At 41.7% G+C, this 15,269-nt stretch overlaps 1 protein-coding gene across 1 annotated transcript; it reads left to right on the forward strand.

The window, feature by feature from the left end:
* The first annotated feature begins 4,756 nt into the window (after window positions 1-4,756).
* LOC311507868 (butyrophilin-like protein 2) lies at window positions 4,757-13,706 on the forward strand. Its single transcript, XM_084572408.1, has 8 exons — window positions 4,757-4,876; window positions 6,359-6,703; window positions 7,172-7,234; window positions 7,750-7,857; window positions 8,426-8,734; window positions 10,591-10,920; window positions 11,729-12,052; window positions 12,123-13,706. Exons 1-8 carry the CDS (start codon window positions 4,804-4,806, stop codon window positions 12,176-12,178), a joined length of 1,608 nt encoding a protein of 535 aa, XP_084428534.1. The 5' UTR covers window positions 4,757-4,803; the 3' UTR covers window positions 12,179-13,706.
* The last annotated feature ends 1,563 nt before the right edge of the window (window positions 13,707-15,269 follow it).

Consider the following 15,269-nt stretch of genomic DNA (forward strand, 5'->3'; position numbering starts at 1 on the left):
TTTCAAAATTGAAGTCACACAGTGACTCTACAAGATGGAAAGCACAGAATAAAAGCATATTATACAACACAAGGAGAAATACACATTCAGAGGTCTGTATAATACACCCCACATGTCTGTACACTGAAATAAATGCAGGACAAATCCATACACATGAAATGAACAGACAAATTAATGGATGCAGTAGCCTCCCTGCAAGCTTGTACACACACAGTATACAACACACACCAGAAGAGGCCAAAGCAATTTATAAGTAAGTATAGGCTAAGTATATATACTCTTTTGATCCCGTGAGGGGAAATTTGGCCTCTGCTTTTACCCCAAACCATGAATTAGTGAAACACACTCAGCACACAGTGAACACACAGTGAGGTGAAGCACACACTAATCCCGACGCAGTGAGCTGCCTGCAACAACAGCGGCGCTCGGGGAGCAGTGAGGGGTTAGGTGCCTTGCTCAAGGGCACTTCAGCCGCTTTCTATTGGTCGGGGTCCGAACCGGCAACCCTCGGTCACAAGTCGGAAGTTTTCAAAAAACACAAATTCCTCTGCCACTGCAGGATATATTGCACTGAAAAATGTGAAGCACGCATTTTAACTGAAATAATTTCGCACATATTGGTCCCTCACCAGCCGACCACCGGCGTCATCAGGGAAGATTGCAGGATTGTCCCAGTTCATGGCTGGTGGCACTCTGGGGGCCCTCTCCTTCCTCAGGCAGGCCACATTGTGGAGGACAGCACAAGCCACAGTAATGTCACATGCCCTCGAAGGGCTCACCCTTAATTTGTGCAGACACTGAAATCGTTCCTTCAGGAGGCCAAAGGTTATTTCGATTTTGGTCCTGGTTCTGGCATGGGCATGGTTTCCCCTCTTTATTTCCCCCCTTAATCAAGGAGTTCCTGAATTAAAATACAATTAAGATATACCTAAATCGTCCTTAATTACCCCCTTAACCCCAACAAATAAAGGGAACCCCTGACTTGACACGTTAAATGCAGATTAAGGGGTCATACTTTAAAATGGCATTTAAGGTAAAATGAATGGCCTGTTTAACAAATTCAGGACCACTTAATTTAAAATAAGTGGTATTGGGATGTTTTCAGGGGTAATTTATGGTGAATTCGAGTACATTACGTTTCGTAGTGAACTGCGTTTTTGGAGATGTGAATAAACTATTTGGATTGTAGGCTAATCGTGATGTTTCAGCGGAGCGGTCTAATTGTGCACTACTTATGCATTCAGGCGGTCAGCAATACTTTGCCACGCGTTTTCTCTTTGTTTGATCACTGTGGCGGTGTTGCCTTTCTTCTTAATTATATGTTTCACCTCCTCGTAGGCCTGAACTCCGGTGCACAATATACGTCATTACCAAACGTTTCTGATTGGTTAAGGGAACTCCAATGATTTTAAACCTCAAAATAAGCATCCGCCCATTACGGAGACAGATTCCTATTACATTGGGCCAGACTAACGTGCAGACCGAAATCAAATTTCGGGCGAAAACGTAGGATGGTGACGACCAGGCTACTTCTCCATCGCATCAGTGAGGAAATCTGCTGCGTATGGTGACTCGCTGCCAGAGTGGTAGGAGTATCAGGAACTGGTTTTGAACTGAACTGAACACTGATTGAATTATTTTCTCTGGACTGAATCGAACTGAAACTTGTCAACTGAACTGAATAATTGAACTCACATTTGGACTTGAACTTGGAATTAAGGTGTTATACTTTTCTTTTCATATTGAGTTCATATTTGAATGTGATTTGAAATGATTGTGGTCCACATTGATGTGATTTTGCAATTGAAGGTATTATCTTACCTGTAAAAGAAAGGAAAAAGAGTCAACTCAGGAAGAAAATAGGAATTCTAAAATAGGTGCAACCTAGGAAAAAAGAAACTGGTCTAACTTAACTTAGATTAGATTAGACTAAAATAACTTAGGTGAACTAAAGAACGAAAAAATAGTGAAATACCTTTTCATTTACGATTTTGTTTTGTACACTGTATTTTATATCTGTGTTTTGCATTCAGTAAATTGCCAGCCTTTTGTATTTAAAGCAACGGTCTCTGGTGTAATTATTTTTGCTCCCCACTCATTAGAACCTAGAACTGGTCCAGTAGTACAGTAAGTGGTGTGATACCGGTGCTACAATAGCCTGTATAAAAACAGGCATCATCTCAGCACCATCAGTAGCATTTAATAATACTCCACAGCGTGTATTTAGATGGTATAGTGTAGCAGGTATTTCTCTGAAGCTGAAGGTCTAATAACTTTATCAAATAGTTGATGTTCAGCCTCCTTCTCTCTGTTACCACAGGACGTTTGGTGAAGTTGTTAACTGGCTACTGTCCAGAGGATTTGGTATGCTAGAGTTAGCGTTAGCCTTTTCAGATGCATTGCAACAGTACTTTAGTTGTATTTCTGGACTGACATGCCACGGTAGTATGGGCTTCATCTTTAGTGAGGTATTTCCACACACTTGATGAACCAATGACCCACTGGGCTCCTCACCTGTCTTCTAGGAGGCGTCCATGTTGTTATTGTCACGTGATCAGCGACTAGCCCACTAGTCGGCATCTAGCCTGTGTCACACACCTGTTCATTATATTTCTCTATAGACTATTCATGACTCTCAGTGTTTTATTTAGTTGAATAAGTGCTGCTGTCAAGTCACAGATTATTAAACTATTTCTATTAATAGCGGGTCGCACACAGAAGCAGCTCAGATGAGTCACAGTTTATTTCATTTATTGGTTGTGTAGCTGTGTTGACTTCCTGTTGTTGCTGTAGTGTTACTGGTTACTAGTTGCAATACATGGTAATTCAACTACTATTGGAGTTTTATTGTTGTTTTTTTTCATGATGTTCATGAATGTCATTTTTTTTAACCTCCTTAACACTTCCTTAACACCTCAATCCACACAAATTGGTTGTTTCAAGTCAAACTAGACACTGTGAATCTCTTTGATGCAATATGTAAATATTTTTTGTACATAACATATTTGTCTGCCGTATTCTATTCTACTGTTTTTTTTTTTTTTTTTTTTTGTATCTTCTGCATCTTGCACTGTTGTTTCCTGCCGCTGTAACACCCTAATTTACACACGGGGATGAATAAAGTCTTATCTTATCTTATCTTATCTTATCTTATCTTATCTTATCTTAGTGAAGGTTTGACTTTAACTGCTCCACGTTTAGGATTCATTTTAAGATTTAAGTGTTTGCGTGTAAATCAGTGAACGCTCTGACCACAACATCTCTGATCTCCTTCAACTGAGATTCCAGCTCCAGTCCTCAAACTTCAGTCTATCTCTGCGTATCAGGCTGGCCACCACGTTGCCTGGTTATAAATCAGAGTGTTTTATTTTTTAACCTCTTCCTCTTCCTTGTCTTTGTTTTCCTGTTGACGGTGTTGTGTTCAGGATGTCGGCCATCGTTGGCTGTTTTAATAAATGAGATGAGAGTTGTAGTTGTAATAAACTAATTATTAATTATTGTAATCTGTTTTAAATCCCTTCTTAACTTTGTTCAGTTTTTCTCACAATAAAAATCGAAAGTTGAAGATGTTATCTCAGGTGGCCGCTACCTGTCCGTCTCTCAGCTGAAAAAGCTATGGTGACCTGTGCTTCTCCTTCTCTCATTGGCTGATGGGGCCTCATGTGGACGTGCTGCAGCTGTTCGCCAGGAGAAGAGGATGAGACCAAAGGTACCGAGTCAAAGTCGACCCGCTCTTTAAAAACAATGACCCCAGCTGAGAATGCTTGCTCCTGATTGGCTGTGGCAGGTATGGCCCCGCCCTGTGGAGCAGAACATGGCTGGAGACACATGCAGGCTACCTTCACGATGCACTCTCTGGTCAGCGTGAGACGTGTGCACGCACACACACACACGCAGTACACAATAGTGTCAAGCTCGAAACTTATCTACTTGATATCTACTAAAGCTGAACCTTTATATTTTGTTTCAAATACATAATGAATTGTGTTTCAATAGAGTGGTTTCTTCACTAAGTAGTTTGATGAATAGCCCTACTACTATCTGAAATACTGGCTGGGGCTGCAAGCCATTCAGACAATGGAGGGGTGTTAAGAAACTACGTGTGTGAATGACATGTGAAAATCCCTGCTCCAGCCAGTAGGCGAACTGCTGAGTATGGGTTTTAACACTCACATACCTGTAATATTAAAACAATTCACCAGAGCATCTTAGACATGATTTTAGCTTGATTTAAAGCATGACTAACAGGGGACTTGAAAAATGTCCCCTGTTCAACTGCGAGTCCCCTGTTTGTGAATGTGTAACAACGCCAATGTCCCCTGTTATGCTGGTTGACAAGTGCACACACCCACCCACACACACACACACACACACACCTGTCATCATCATCAGCCTCACAAACTGTGTGTGTGTGTGTTCAGGTGTTGCTGAAGGCCGAACGGAGGATTGGCCGTCGAGGTCAGATCACACTGTGTCACATCGACACAGGGGGTATGCTCATGACATCACTTTGACACCTGAAATCTTTGTGAGAAGGAGACAGTGAAAATAAATCCTCGGATCTAGTTTAGTTTACTTTCAGAGCGAGACTGCTTCACCTGACACAAACGGGATGAACAGGTGTGAAAGTATGAGGAAATTGAACTAGGTTCTTAATTATGCAACTGAATTGGGTCTTTATCAGAGTGAAACTGAATGTAGAGAGAGACACACCTCGCCCCTCCCTCTCTTCACCTGTCAGATGAAAGCTGACACTGTAAAAGCAAACGTGGCAGCAGAGAAGTGTTGTCAGAGAGTCAGTAGATGATCAGCTGCTGTGATCCTTGGTTTGACAGGAAGATGAAGACGTTGGTGGTGTTTGTGATCCTTGTTCATGGTAAGATATCTTCTTCCTGGGTCTGATTATCACTTCAGTCTGACATCATTTCTCTCACGTCTGTCTAAAGAAAGTCAGTGATGACCTGTTTCAACTTTGATTAGCTATTAGTTTTTCTGTGAGGGACACGTCCAGAAGCAGAAACTGATGTTCTGTTCATGTGAAGTGTTTCTAATCACTGCTGTAAATGTAAAATCACATCAACGAACAAAGAATCAAACAGATTTAACGTGAGCTCAGAGCTAACGACTGCTTGATGATCTGGCTGCAGGTCAGGACTTCACTGCTGGACAGAAACATTACAGATGTCAATGTGTTTTAAAGTGAAACTGTCAGCTAGTGAGTTCTTCATGGGGAAATGTTGACGACTAGTTTCTTCATCCAAATGCCACATCACTGAGAACAAGCAGAGACATATTAAAGGTTAATAAATGTTAACCTTATTAAACACCAGTGCAATGAACTATTAGCTGTTTTCATTCATCCTGTCTATCCTGATGTTTCCAGTGGTGAATGTGGAACAGGTCTTCAGTGACTGTAACAAGCTGAATGTCCTGATCTGGACTTCACAGCCTCCGTCCTGTTTATTTCTGTCTCTAGACAAAAGTCTGAACATTGACACATTAACAACATGTCAGTCTTCAAATGGGTTCTTACTGGAATCAACACAAATGATCCAAAGCTTTCTGAGCACCACAGAGGACAGAACGTTGACTATCACATGTCTGGATGTATCAGATGATCAGAGAACAGTTGGTCCAGTGTTCTGTTCCTGACATTGAGAACTGTAACAGGTCAGAGGTTAACTATCAAACACAAAGGAGTGGACATAAAGACAGAAATATGTATAATGAGGCCATGTTTCCGAAGCTGCGTGGTAGAAATGCTAGAAAGAAGACAAGAGAACAGAGCATTGACTTTGTACCCAGCCCCCCTGGACCTTCTGGACAAGCAGACCATGAACATTCTCAGTAACATCTTGCTCCAATCAGTAGATTTTCTCTCTGTGTTTGCTGCATGTTAGCTTCCTAGTGTTCCAGACTTGTAAATCTGTGAAAGCAAGAAGCCATCTCTGAATACTTGACATGAATAACATGGCTGTAATTCTAGTCTGGACGTTGAGACAGTTTCTGGTTTAGATTTGTACTGTTAAAGAAGAGATGTGTCTCTGTGTTAGTACCAGGACCAGAGGAAGCTTTTTACTGATGGATTGTAGTGCAGAGATCAGTCCTGAGAGATGGTGCACCATGAGTTCATTTATCAGTTAGAGATAACAATCATGTTATGTTTGATTGAACTCTAAGCTGTTACAGGACTGGAGTAGAGGACAGACCTGATCAACACAATCTTACAAAACTCACTGTATAACAGTTAAACTGGTTTCTCTGGTCCCTGCAGATAATGTGACCTACAGTCAGTCATGTGTGAAGTCAAACAAGCAGCATGCAGCTGATTTGTTTTTCTCTTTGTGTGTCCTCTCAGTTTCCCAGCATGCCCTGGCAGGTGTGGTGCAGGTGACTGAGGGGGCGGAGTCTGTCCTGCTACCCTGCCAGTACTTGGATTATTTACCTGAGGACCCCACAGTGATTTGGACCCGGAATGATCTTAGTCCCAAATATGTCCACAAACAACGAGAAACAGATGAAGTTAAAGGTCAGAACCAGGTTTACAGGGGGAGGACATCGATGACGCCTGATGCTCTAGAGACTGGAGACTTCAGCCTCACTCTGAGAAAACCCCACCTCTCTGACAGCGGCAACTACACCTGCTCCATCAGTGATGGCAGACAAGAACTGAGAGTGACAGACGTACATCTACAGGTCAAAGGTCAGAAACAAACCTCAACATTCACTGTTTAAACATGTGGAGGAAGAAAAAAACTCAACCGAACCTTTATGAGGTTTCACTTTTTGTAGCAGAACATCTGACTAACAGCAGTGGAGACAAGAGCAGCACCTCATTCATTCATTCATGCTGAAAGATATGACAGAACCAGTATTAACTCTGTCAAAGACTGCAAAGCGAGAAGGAAAGTGATGGGTCCTTCTAAGAGTGTTAGAGAAAAGTGTAAGGAAGAGTTTCTCACAGACATTTAGCAACAATGAAAAGATCAAAATCTAACTCAGGTTTTTATGTCATCCAGGAAAAAGTTTTCAAGCAGCAGTGTTTTCATATTATTAACAGTCTGGGGAGACGTTCCTGTAAAGATGATGTGTTGTGTTTCTGCTAATGTGATGAGATGCGTCTAATTAGGACTCTCTTCTTTTTCTTCTATAACCGCTTGTTCCTGTGAAGGGTCCGAGCTGTCACCAGGCGTGGGGGAGGTTACACCCTGGACAGGTCGCCAGCCTATTGCAGGTAATTAGGGCTGTCAATAGATTCAAATATTTCCATGGTTAAATTCAAATGAATTACACATTCTTTAAAAGTCTGTTTCAGATATACCTGGAAGGTACATTTTAAAGTTTTTAATACGCTTCTCAAGATCTCAGCTGCTCAGAGAACTCTGTGCTCTGCAGAGAAGTCTCAGCTCTCAGCTGTGTTATTGATCTGATGGTAACTCCATTCAGGTGCTAATACTAATCTCAGACTCATTGTGTTTGTCAGTGAATGTAGAACTCACCAACACTGATCATTTATTGACAATGATTCTATGGATCAATTTGAAATATTCGGGGAGTAATGGAAGAAGAGGGAGCAGTCACAGCAGACTGAACACGTTCAGCTTCTCATCCAGGAAGCAAACACCTGTCTCTACAGTTTATCTGCTTTATTGTCCTTTCAGACATAAAGACAGGCCAGAGGACAGAGGTCAGCACTGGAGACACTGGTCAAAGGTCAGAGGTCATGTTGTTCTTTACGTTTCTCCACAGAAGTGTTTCCAACCTGGGCCATAGTTCTCCTGGTTCTCCTGGTTCTCCTGGTTGTTCTTGGTGTCACTGGGGGTCTTTTGTTTTATTTCCGACACTACTTCAAGTCAGGTGAGTCTCTACTACTACATTACCCATAATGCTGATGGTAACATGTGTCCTGTGGAGGAGACTTGTTCCAGCTGCTCAAAGAGTTCAGAATTCAAACAGCTGCTGCAGAAAGCTGAAGAGAATCTTCCAGGCTTAGTTCCAGAAATTCTTCATCAAACATGTCTGCAGCACTTTACAGGACACCTTGACTAGTTACCAAGGAACGAGTCAGGAAGACATCAGGAACAAACGGAGACACAATCCCTATCCCAGTAAAACCAGAGCAGAGGGTCAAGGTTGTTCCTCATCCATTCATCTGATTGGTTCCTCATTAGTTCCTGACTTCTTCTTTGGTAACTGCTCCAAATGTCCTGAAGAAGAAAACTGGTGTTCAGTCACAAACTAGTTTCCACTGGTTTGTGTCAGAGGTGTGACAGACATCAGGTGAACTCAGGTCACCTGGTTGATCCACGTCCTCAAACAAACTGAACACTGAGAGTCCTCCACCAACATGAGACACATAGACAAGGATGGACAGGGATGCTGCTGCTGTCTCTACAGCTGATGATGTGATTTGTTGTCCTCTCAGTCTACCAGGTGGAGGTGGATTCAGGGGTGGAGTCTGTCCAGCTGACCTGCAAAACCATAACTCGTCTGCCTAAAGATGCTAAAGTGGAGTGGAAGGGTGGTGGAGATGTTGTGTATCAGAATGGCTCTGACCAGCTTAAAGACCAGAACCACAGAAACAGAACAAAGATGAAGAAAAACCTGAAAACTGGAGACCTCAGTCTGACCCTGAAATACCCCAGAGATAGAGACAGCAAGACCTACACCTGCACCGTCTACAGCAAGGAGGGAAACAACCTGATGGAGAAACGAGTGAAGCTCAGTGTCAGAGGTCAGTATTGTAGATAAAGGTCAGAGGTCAGTAGTGAAGATATAGTTGTTGTTTTTGTTGTTTGTTTTATTTCCCCCAGCGTACAATTCGGTTCATTCATCAATGCACTAAATAGCATAAGTTACATAGCTCTGTTGTTGCGTATTTTGTCTTTGGAGTGAATTGGTAAAAGACAACAGGCTCAAACAGTGTCCTCCAACGACAGGTGAGTATCTGGTGGAAAGAGCGTTAACTTATTATTAACATGTTAATTTTGATGGCCATCATAAGCAGGATGGAAAATTATGAATAACATTTAGGATGGAACAGAAAACTGAAGGCAATGGACACTTTGAGTGTATTATGGGTTAATGGAGCCAAGAGCATTCATTCATTCATTCATTCATTCATACATACATCTTCTGTAACTGCTTGTCCTGTTAAGGGTCGCGGGGGGGCTGTTGCCTATCCCAGCTGTCATTGGGCGAGAGGCAGGGTACACCCTGGACAGGTCGCCAGTCTGAGCCAAGACCAATTTAATTCAATTGTATTTTGTTTAATTTTATTCAGTTTAATTACAAGTCCGTACAAGTTCCCGGACATTTCACTCTTGATACATCTGAACTTTTCCATGAGCGAGTACGTACAGAGCGTTTTTGTACGCACGCAACCTTCGTACATGAGGCCCCAGGTCACTGGCTTTATGAGACAATTGAAGGACATATCCTGGTTTCTCACAGTAGTACTGGAGGCCAAGGTGATGACATCCAGAGAAAGTAAGTGATTAGATTCTCTGAGATGTTTAGGGCCAAATACAATGGCTTCTGTTTAAGAGAGTTTAAGAGGAAGAAGTTCCAGGTCATGTCTTTAAGGAGTGTAACCAGCTGATAGATAAATATAGCTTAGTGTCATCTGCATAGAGATAATGCAATGTATCCTGATAATATTTCCGAAGGGAAGCATGTTTATTGTGAAGAGTATTGGTCCTAGCACAGAACCCTGAGCAACTCAATAACTAACTTTAGTAGAAGAATCACTGTTGGAATCTGTCTGATAGATAGGATTCAAACATTTAATCAAGTGTGTGTAGTAAAATAATGTGATGAATAGAGTTAAATGCAGCACTAAGATCTAGGACAAAGGACAGAAGCCCATTATCTGAAGCCATGAGGAGATTGTTGGTAACTTTAACCAGAGCTGTTTCTGTTCTATGATGAACTCTAAAATCTGACGAAAGGAATCAGCAACAACTTTAACTACAAGTTTAGAAATCAAAGGAAGGACCACAGGTCAGAAACACGGAGCTCCAGGTCAGAGACATTAAGGATCATAGAAATATCAGGTGGCAAATATAACTAGATTAAAGACCATGAAGTTCTGTCTTTAATCCTCTAATGATAAATGATGTTTTTGTCAAGTTCAAGATGACAACTGAAGATCATTGTTTGCATGAATCATACATCAGCACAGATTAGATCCTAAACTGATCGTACACAGAATCGAAGAACTTTTGTGGCATTAATGAATAATTAGAGAGCTCCTGTTTGTTCTTGGGTAAGAAGACCCTCGACCATACATGAACACAAGAAAGACAATCTGCTGCTGGTGCTGGGAAATAAGAATGAAAATGAATGAACCTGATTAAGACACAGGGAAATGTTCTGAAATCATTCATTCACATAAATAGATAGTTTAACATTTAACATTTAATACATCAGTAGTTTACAATTCTTAAGTTGCCTCTGTTCAATGGAGAATGGGACATATTTCAGACTGGAACCAGTCAAACATGTTTCACTCCAAATATTTCTCTTCAATGTGCTCAGAGCTGCTGCTGCTGTCTCTACAGCTGATGATGGGATTTGTTGTCCTCTCAGTCCCCCAGGTGGTGGAGGTGGATTCAGGGGTGGAGTCTGTTCAGCTGACCTGCAAAACCACAGCTCACCTGCCTGAAGACGCTAAAGTGGAGTGGAAGGACAGTTATAACAGGACGGTCCATGTGTATCAGAACGGCTCTGACCAGCTTGAAGACCAGAACCAGATTTACAGAAAGAGAACGAAGATGAATGAAGACCTGCAGAAAACTGGAGACCTCAGTCTGACCCTGAAATACACCACAGAGAGAGACTCAGACATCTACACCTGCACCGTATACAACAAGGAGGAAAACATCCTAATGAAGAAACAAGTGAAGCTCAATGTCAGAGGTCAGTACTGTAGATACAGGTCAGAGGTCAGAGGTCAGTATGTCAAATGTTCCTTAAAAAGATCAGAGAGCTTTTCCAACTCCTACTATTCTCAGATCAGTTCCAGCAAATGTGAGGTCATTGGTCTGGATTCATGTTTTCAGTAATCTGGATCAGACTTTGATTCCAGTCTCATCCTAAATGCTCTCCGAAGAACCCAGCCTAGAAAGCTCCTTCTCCGATCTAGAGGCTCCTCTGCTTGAATCGAGTGGATTGTGAATGGACTCTGGTGCAGTAGCTGCAGCGTTTGATTGATGTCCAGTCAGTATTAGAGCCAGACTTTCTGATCAGTGAGAGAAGATGAGAAACACAGACAGTGATCCTTCAGCAGCAAACATGTGATCAGAGCTGGATGTTGATCTAACACTAATGTAGAGCTGAGCTGAGTCTTTGATGAGATGAAGGGTGTTTGAAATGTTACGTGGAGCTGAGATTCATTGACACCACAGAGAGACAAAGAGACTGAAGACATGTTAGGATCTGAACTCTTCTTCTCTTCACTGTCACTGTCATGTTAGATCCACAGATAGAAAAGCAGCAGACAGCAGCTCCACACTGACAGGAGACATTACTGTGAAGCAGCACATGGACAAACAACCAACCATCAAGACTCTGATCATCTGCAACACCTTTCTAGATCTCTGTCCTGTTCCTTCTGCTCTCATCTGCTTCTGTCTTTCAGCTTTCTCTGCAATCATTCAATAAAGTCATGAAAACCTACTGCTGCTGCTGTCTCTACAGCTGATGATGGGATTTGTTGTCCTCTCAGTCCCCCAGGTGGAGGTGGATTCAGGGGTGGAGTCTGTCCAGCTGCCCTTCAGAACCACAGAGCTGCCTGAAGACGCTAAAGTAGAGTGGATGGACACTTCCTTGAGGAAGGTCCATGTGTATCAGAACGGCTCTGACCAGCTTAAAGACCAGGACCAGATTTACAGAAACAGAACGAAGATGAATGAAGACCTGCTGAAAACTGGAGACCTCAGTCTGACCCTGAAATACCCCACAAAGAGAGACAGTGGAGGATACATCTGTACAGTCCACAACAAGGAGGGAAAGACAGTGAAACAGAACACAGTGGAGCTCAGAGTGAAAGGTTTGTTTCTTTGTTTCTTTGTTTCTTTGTTTCTTTCTTTGTCTCTAACTGTCTTGTGTCTCCTCTGCAGGCGGAGTCCAGGTCCAGGATGTAACATCTCCTCTGATGGCTGAAGAGTCAGTTTGATTAGGTTGTTGATCTTTGATTATTGATCAGTGAAGGATCTGATGGACGATGGATGAAGAGAAGAGGACGCTTTGTCAGCTCCTAGTTTTCTTCTTCCTTCATATCAGTCTTTGTGGATTTCCATCATGTCCAGATGGTTTCATTGTGTCACTGCGGTGAAGAAAAGAACAGTGTCATTTGATCCTGATTCATCCTTTCATTGTGCCTGTCTGTGACACCCCAGACTCTGGTTGCTTAGTTAACCCACTTGTATATTTTCCAGTAAATCAAGCAGAACATAAAAATGTTTGTAGCATATGTGCAGAGTGAGCTCTTCTTCTGTTTAAAAAGCAAATACTGTAAAGTCCATCGCTGCTCCAAGTCGCTATCATCATGGTGGATTTGTTGGTAGGAACCAAAGTGATGAACAGTGTTTCCTCCAGCTTAAAGTCTAGGGAACTCTGTGTTTGAGTCATATGTCAATCAACTGGATTAGTTGTTCCCATTGGTCGATATTATTTCAGCCAGGTACCGCCCACTTCACATCACTTCATGGGTTTCAGCAACATTCATGGTCTCTGATCGACACATCGCTGATCATCTTTTCCAGTGCAAAATAAGGGGTAAGGCCAGCTATATATAGCGATCCCAGAGTTTGTACAGTGAGTATATACAATTAATGCTGAGTATTATCATTGTTCATGTGGATGGTCTCACATTCTGTGACTGCTTGAAGTTCATCAGAGCAACAAGAAACTGTCTTTGTGGTGGATGCTTGACGTACAGTGTTCTGTAACGCCGGCCTGAGGGGAGGAGTCTAAACAGATTGTGTCTGGGGTGTGAGGGGTCTGTGGAGAGTTTACCAGCTCGCTTCCTGATCTTGGATCGGTACAGGTCCTGGATGGAGGGGAGGTCAGTACCAATAATCTTCTCTGCAGACCTGATTGTTCTCTCCTTGTCATGTCTGGTGACAGATCCAAACCAGACCGTGATGGACGTGGTCAGGACAGACTGGACTATTGCAGTGTAGAAAATAATCAGCAGCTCCTGAGGCAGGTTGAACATCATGAGCTTATGCAGTGTCATGGTTTTCTGTCAAGGTTTGTGATTAGTTTTCCTGGGTTTCTGTTTATTGTATTTTGTTAAGTTCTTGGTCTTTTACGGTCATGGTTTAGTGTTTAGTTTTTCGGTTTTCTGTTTCCTGTTTTATTTTGCTAAATTCTTGATATCCTGTTATGTGTTACTCCCTGTGTTTTCCCTTTTGATTAGGTCATTGCTTTCTCCTTGTGTTATGTCTTGATTTGTTTCACCTGTATCTCGTCACCCCTCTGTTCCCCGTGTGTATATATAACCCTGCCTTCCTCTCTTTTGCTTTTTACTCAGCATGAGATGTTGGTTCTTGTTGTTTATATTGTTTGATAGGTTTTATGATTTTAATCTTGTTCTTAATTTTTCTATGTGTTTTTATATTCTCATGTCTGTGTACAGTACTTTGGTCAACCTTGTTATTTTTAAAGTGCTTTATAAATAAAGATTGATTGATTTGGTCCTTGTCGTGTCATACTGTTTGTTTGCCACGTTCACGTCTTTCCATGCCATAGTTTTTCATGTCTTTTTCATATTTTCATATTGTTTTCCTGCCTTGTCTGCAGCACCTTTGGTTTTCTTGGCTTTGTCTTTTTTTTTTTTTTTTTTTAATTAAATACCTTTTTGCTAAAAGAGAAAACACACGGACAAACTTTGAATTTCACAGTCAGCATGTCATTTCCCCTTATGTCTTAATATTTAGTCAAATAATTGTGACTTCCTGGCAGAATGATCCCTGCTTCATTTTCATACATCATACCTTTGCCTCCACCTAGTGGGCTACTGGTAGTACTACACACGACAAACACTACAGTCATATAGTAGTGACAGTCAGCTTTAGCCATAGGGAGGAAATATCAATATTCTTATGGATTGTATAATGTCCACAATGGTAGAATGTGATGATGTCCAGGCTAAATAAAATGTGTGTAAATTATCTCCTGTAGTGGAATCAGTAGTATTTTGTAGCCAGATTCCCTTTCAAGAGGTAAAAACCCAGTTTGATTCATGGGTCATTCATGTGGACCTGAGAGTTTTGAAGCTCTCCCCGATTTATTTCTTTAGTCAAGCTTAACCTCCCAGCACCCCAGGACTTAAGAGATGAACTCGTTAACCCTCTACGTATTGCAGGAAGTAAAACACAGACCACATTCAGAAATTTAAGACCTTGTGTCAAAAGTATTTTCACATTCCCCGTCTGCAACCAAGTGACCAATAAACCAATAAAAATAAATCAGGGACACATCAACTGCAGACTCAGTTTACAGCAGATGTCTATATCCTATATGGAGAAGTGACCTCCCTCCCCCTGTAGCACAGAGCCCAAACCCTGTTTAGTAAAACGTAAATAAAACCAGATGAAACAATGATTGGGTTCATATGAGCTGGGATTTGTATTTGGATGTGAAACACAGTGACCTGTAACACTGGTTACTGTGTTACAGGAAACAGACTGAGTACTGCAAACAGTTTCTAGGCGTCTACTAAAACTGAACTCACACTCCTTTCCTGACTTGAATCTATCAACCTGACTAGATCACAGTCAGTGGAAGTTTGAAATTAAGCTGAAATAAAGCTGAAATAAAGCTGAAAGTCTCTGACGCTGACGACTCATCTGTCTTTCAGCTGCCAGCACTCAATCAACCAGGAAGGTAGAGGAATGAAGGAACGTAGGGATGGGTGGCAGTCAAAATATAAAGAAATGTGATGACAACAAAAGGAAAGTAAATGGAGGCTCTGTGTGTCACTGACAATGATCTCCATGACAACAGCAACATATGCCGTCCATCAACCAAAACCCACGTATTATAGATTGTCTGCGTACAGCACTTTGGCCAACCTCGTTGTTTTTAAAGTGCTTTATAAATAAAGATTGATTGATTGATTGATTGATAGGTTATTATAGACATTATGCACTTTTACTTCTAATATTAGTCTGTCCAGGGTCACATTCAGTCAGTTAATTCATGTTCCTGTTAAAAAGTCATCCTTCAGTTCCAAATCCAGATTACATCCTAAATCTAGG

The sequence above is a fragment of the Chelon labrosus genome (genome assembly GCF_963514085.1).
Source record: "Chelon labrosus genome assembly, chromosome: 1".
NCBI classification, from domain to species: Eukaryota; Metazoa; Chordata; class Actinopteri; order Mugiliformes; family Mugilidae; genus Chelon; species Chelon labrosus.

Bases quoted from the DNA above. Each gene is read 5' to 3' on its own strand.
- LOC311507868 (XM_084572408.1), top strand. From the start codon at position 4,804: ATGATCAGCTGCTGTGATCCTTGGTTTGACAGGAAGATGAAGACGTTG. The intron at 7,235-7,749 runs GTAATTAGGGCT...GTTTCTCCACAG, and splicing joins AGGTCGCCAGCCTATTGCAG to AAGTGTTTCCAACCTGGGCC. The intron at 10,921-11,728 runs GTCAGTACTGTA...TTGTCCTCTCAG, and splicing joins AGTGAAGCTCAATGTCAGAG to TCCCCCAGGTGGAGGTGGAT.